This window comes from Pelobates fuscus, chromosome 6 (assembly GCF_036172605.1).
Source record: "Pelobates fuscus isolate aPelFus1 chromosome 6, aPelFus1.pri, whole genome shotgun sequence".
In the NCBI taxonomy this organism is placed as follows: Eukaryota; Metazoa; Chordata; class Amphibia; order Anura; family Pelobatidae; genus Pelobates; species Pelobates fuscus.
Genome location: NC_086322.1, coordinates 89471351 through 89476746, shown reverse-complemented (window position 1 = coordinate 89476746; position 5396 = coordinate 89471351). Strand labels below are relative to the sequence as shown.

Sequence of the window (5396 nt, the reverse complement as noted above, 5' to 3'; positions counted from 1 at the left end):
AGACCAGACAGGAAATATCTTTGCAGCCACAACACAATGTGTGGCGCAAGTTTGACATGCTTGCTGTAATTAGCTCAGTGATATGAGGTATAGTTTATAAATACTGCACTATAGTTTATAAATACATCACTAAGCCAGAGGGGTGCTTGTTATGAAAATGGCATGGTATAACTTAATACAGAAAAAAATGACTTCTGCCTAGTATACTTTTAGATTACATTTTCTTTATTTTGCTGTTGCCTTAGAACTACACTTTACTTGGTCAATGTTTTATTTTTTGTTTTGTGGCATAGGGGTGCTCTTTCATATAGAATCTTTTTTATTTAATATATCACTACTTTAATGTTTTATTTGATTAGTCTTAATGATGGTTTGTTTTGAAAAAAAACATTTTTTTAACGTCAATATCTGTTTGTTATTTGGTTATGTAACCCCAACATCGACTTTGATCAATGTATGAATTCCACTCAAAATACATTAAAATGTTTTGGGAAAAAAAACCTGTTTAAACAATGTCTATGTATCCTGGTTCCATTGATAGCACAATATTATTTAAAGTTTGTACACGACTAAGTGGATTTCTTAATACACACATTTTGGGGATGTCAAATCTGCTTTAAAATTAGTATCTTTTCTGTGGTCCAGATTTATCAATAATATGGCTCAACTCCAATTGGTTGAAAGCCTGGTGGAGACTTTCATACTTGTTGGTGTATAGGTTGGGGGCAAACATCCATCCAAACATCTTTTACCTCCTGTCATTTAATTTCTCAGCTGGATCACTGACTGAGGACATTGGGAGATAAGATCATAACCAGTGATATCAGTCAGACTTCTAAGGATGCAACAAAAATCTTTATTATATTTCTATTATCATGTAATGTATTGTTGATCTATTCTAGAAGAATGTAATTAATGATTTTATTTCCTCTATCAGTTGTTGCTGTGTTTTTTGTTTGTTTTTAATGTGTTGCAGTGAATCAATTCATCTTTGTGACCAGATTTTCATTTAACAAAAAACATATATAAGAATAAAAGCAAACAAGGTTGTTGATTTCTTTAAAAAAAAGTTTCCCCATAGAGGTTTTATTGTACACAAAATAAATAAATTACAATTGACAAAGCAAAAAAGCACAAGTGGCTTTTAAAGTGCAATTCACACAAGACATTAGCTGGAGTCTCCACCTGGTAGGACGAGACTGCAGCATTGAACCAGGAAACCAGGGTTTTGTGTTTTTTCCATTTTCTTAGCTCAATAATCTTAAGGCATAGCTGAAATGGAAATACCTCCCAATTACCCGAGGCAATACCCAGATTCACCACAAGGTGGTGTGCACGTACAAAGCACACTCACCCTTGTTCATATCTCTGGAGCCCTTTGTTAAAATAATGCCATGCAGACATGAGCTAAACTCTCAGTTGTTGACTTTTCATTAACTTACCCACACTGATTGTAGGGATTTCATTAGTCAAAACAACTTCTATCTAATAGAACATTTCCATGTTAACATAATATTTGATACACAATTTATACCATCAACTGAAGAGGAATAAAAAAAGAACTTGGTCTGTGACAGACGCTACAGATGTAAAATGACAGTATATGAATTACACCGTGGCATATGACACCAAGCGTGCGCAAGAATTCTGTGCTACTGTAAAACTTGCCAAATTTTTCCCCGTTCCTCACACAGTTCTATCTACTGTCAGCCACATTTCGGAACCACAAAACATTGTCCTCATAGTCCTCTTGTCCAAAACGTATCTCAATTGGTTAAGCCCTTGCAATCAAAATTGTCCTGAAAATATTAGTCCTTTCGATGTACACTGGCATCGACTTAACTAGATTTGCTCCCCTTTAGTGCACAAACTCGTCGCCTTTGTGTCTCATTGTTGTGCCTCCATGGAGTCAGTAATGCCATAAACATTCCATGTTCACATCTTCATGAGAACTTAGACCTTGGAAGAACAGCAACAGAGGTTGAGCTTATTCTTCAGACTGAGGTGGCTGTCCGTACTTTGGCAGATAGTACCTGCTTAAAGCGTCTTTTTAAGTCCTGCATGTTTGGAGACTTTGGTCTTGGGATGAGAGAATTTTTCCTTTTTTCGGGTGTCCCCGTGGTCTGATGTTTGCTAATTTCTTTACAGAGTACCTGGAATGCATTGTACACATCAATATAGTTCTCACTAACACTCACTTCATAGAACGTGCAGCCCAACATATTGGCCAACTGAAGTCCACTTTGTGGCTCCACCTGTTTCAGGTGAAGAAGGTCTGCTTTGTTGGCAACAACAACAATAGGAATTCTGTTGTCTGGGTGAAGCTGCCTCACGTGCTGGTGAAGGTGACTTATAAGTTCGTAGCTTTTACAGTCGGTGATGGAAAATACAATAACTACAGCATCTGCCCATCGAATTGATCTGTTGAGCTGTTCATTGCACTCCAGATTTGACTCATTCATCTGAAAAGGAAAGAAAAAGAAAAAAATATGTTAAACAAATAAAATTAAATCTTCAGGGAACACTGTTCCTACAAAGAAGACATTAGCAGAAAATTCCACAGAGTACTTAGCGTGAGTGCTACGAAGATACTGTATAAATCTGTCTGGTCTTTCACCTCCCTAACCTAAAGGATGTTGATCCAGCTGCAAAATCTGGAATAAGATATACTTGAGAATACTATACTTACGTGGAAATTACAAGTAAGAGAGGGGAAAGACTTTGTAGTGGGACAAAAAGGGAAATGAGCTGGCTAGACAGAGAGTCTGGAAAGTATAAGATATAAGCTGGAAGCATTTAGATCTGGACACATGCCCAGCCCTAACGGCAAGAACCAGACAAGTCTCTCTGTACTTCACGTGAATATTAGACGGAATGTAAACTGTAATGAGGCCACATCTGCCTCAGTTCGGCCATTTCAAATGTTTATATAAAGTTCAATAGTTCACAGAATCACCTCTATTTCAACAAAAAAAGCTTTCTGCACAAAACCCACCATTTCCTCAAGTTTGTATTAAAGCAGAGCTCAGACAGAACCCACCATAAAAAGGCAGGTTTCTCGAAATTCCGTTAGGTGATGGCCACCAAAATAAAAGTCATGCCTAACCTAAGCTGTTGACCCTGCACTGCTAATAAAGCTAATTACTTCAAGTATCATGTCCCCCCCTGGCCATTTCAGAGATTAACCAAAATTCAGACAAGCTTGACAGAGAAAGTGAATTTACCTGTACACCTGGAGTATCTTGAACTTGAATGGCCAGATTCATTCCATCTATTTGGACTTGTCTGCTGTACAGATTTCCTAGGGAAACAATCAACCAATTCATTAGTCAAGTTTCAGTTTATTTCCACCAGTAAAGCACACTATTCTATGTTTATTTATTACACTCAATAAAGTCTAAGAAGCTTTAGAGGTGGCTTCGCTGAATCTTTATGAAGCAAACATAATGGGAAGATCAAAAACAATTGTGCTTACCTGCATTCCTCTCATAGTCGCCAATAAACCTCTTGGTGAGAAATCTGACCACAAGAGCTGAAATAAATAAAAGGACAGAACAGTTAGCTGCAAGGTTCTATAGATACAATGCCTGCATTTTATATATGTATATTGTTTAATAGTACCACACACACATACACTGCATGTCCTAAAGCACCCACACATTCACATACACACACACACTGCATGTCCTAAAGCACCCAGACATTCACATACACACACTGTGTCCTAAAGCACCCACACATTCACACACACACACACACACACTGCATGTCCTAAAGCACCCACACACACACACACACACACACACTGCATGTCCTAAAGCACCCACACATTCACATACACACACTGTATGTCCTAAAGCACCCACACATACACATACACACACACTGCATGTCCTAAAGCACCCACACATTCACATACACACACTGTATATCCTAAAGCACCCACACATTCACATACACACACTGTATGTCCTGAAGCACCCAAACATTCCATAACACAGCACTACCATTTCCTAGACTGTGATATGCTATTCCAGTATTCCACAATTGTGTAGAGTAAATGTTGCCATTCACCAAAATCTCTGCGGATTCTGCCACTCACACAATTGGAGAATAGAGATTCTATAAAACCATAGGGAGACATGACAGTCCATTCTAACACTTAATACCTGTATCCAATAACCCATCAGATGACAGTTGGGGTGATAACACATTCTCAATAGCCATTTGATTTACTAATGTGAGTATAATTGTGATTCTTTTTTTTGCCACACTTTCCATAGATAAACCCAGCCATCCTGTAAATGTTAATTACAAACTAATTTCAGCATTAATGCTTATGGCTATTTTCCCAATTGCACACTAATAATGAGGCTCAATCAGGCTGACAATATTAAAGCCAAAAGTACAAATAATATCAATATATTGAGTTAACTGAAAGACAGAAAAAAATATAAACTATATATGTTGTTCTATGTTTCAAGTAACTTAATATATTTCTATTCTACATATACAATCCATGCAGGTCAGTTAAGGTTATACAGTGAGGAATGTAGACTCACCTGTCTTGCCCACTCCGCTGCCCCCAATGACAGAGATCTTAATGACCCTGCTGTTAGGGCTGCCATGGCTGGCAGTGTCTGTGGCTGTGCCCGGTGGGTACTCGGTAATAGTGCACATGTTCTGGATCAGACGCATCTTTCCCAGGTAATATGAGTGCTCAGATCCAAGCTGGGGCAGGCTGATACAATGAATACAATGCTGCTCTGTGCCCACTGCAGGGAAGGCTGATACAATGAATACAATGCTGCTCTGTGCCCACTGCAGGGAAGGCTGATACAATGAATACAGTGCTGCTCTGTGCCCACTGCAGGGAAGGCTGATACAATGAATACAATGCTGCTCTGTGCCCACTGCAGGGAAGGCTGATACAATGAATACAATGCTGCTCTGTGCCCACTGCAGGGAAGGCTGATACAATGTTTATAGTTCTGTTCTCCAGTCCCGGACACTGTGAGAGCTGCCTGGCTGCACGCGATGTTTTGTTTCAATCCTAAAACTACAAGGTTCCACCTTTGGCATTTCTCGGCCAATCAGAGCTGCCGCTACAGTCTGCCTTCTCCCTCTTTAGGCAGCTTATCCCCGCCCCCTGTCTCCTTCCATTCCTTTCAGAGTGTGTTAAGCCTGTAGGTTCTTTTATTTCATAATAAACAGGAGTAATGCGGATAGGTTTGCTTTTTAATTAGTGTTATGAAATAATATTTTGTCACAGAACACTTTGTGCTTGTTGTAATCAATTCCTGCTCCCCGGTAGCTTAAAAAACCCAAAAACAAAAACATATATAAATATATAAATAAATATATATTAGTATTCAATGGCAGACTGCAAAACTATG

At 38.7% G+C, this 5396-nt stretch overlaps 1 protein-coding gene across 1 annotated transcript; it reads right to left on the bottom strand.

Moving 5' to 3' along the window:
* Positions 1–1054: 1054 nt before the first annotated feature.
* On the bottom strand, positions 1055–5026 carry RASL11B (RAS like family 11 member B). Its single transcript, XM_063459972.1, has 4 exons — positions 4563–5026; positions 3476–3532; positions 3225–3301; positions 1055–2462 (listed from the first exon to the last, which is right to left on the bottom strand). Exons 1-4 carry the CDS (start codon positions 4696–4698, stop codon positions 1995–1997), a joined length of 738 nt encoding a protein of 245 aa, XP_063316042.1. The 5' UTR covers positions 4699–5026; the 3' UTR covers positions 1055–1994.
* Positions 5027–5396: the final 370 nt, after the last annotated feature.

What these genes read in the sequence shown, in the direction of transcription:
- RASL11B (XM_063459972.1), bottom strand. Translation starts at nt 4,698, where the DNA reads ATGCGTCTGATCCAGAACATGTGCACTATTACCGAGTACCCACCGGGC. An exon ending in CGACTATGAGAGGAATGCAG is followed by an intron (nt 3,302 to 3,475) that starts GTAAGCACAATT and finishes TTGTTTCCCTAG; the next exon opens with GAAATCTGTACAGCAGACAA. An exon ending in AAGATACTCCAGGTGTACAG is followed by an intron (nt 2,463 to 3,224) that starts GTAAATTCACTT and finishes TTTCCTTTTCAG; the next exon opens with ATGAATGAGTCAAATCTGGA.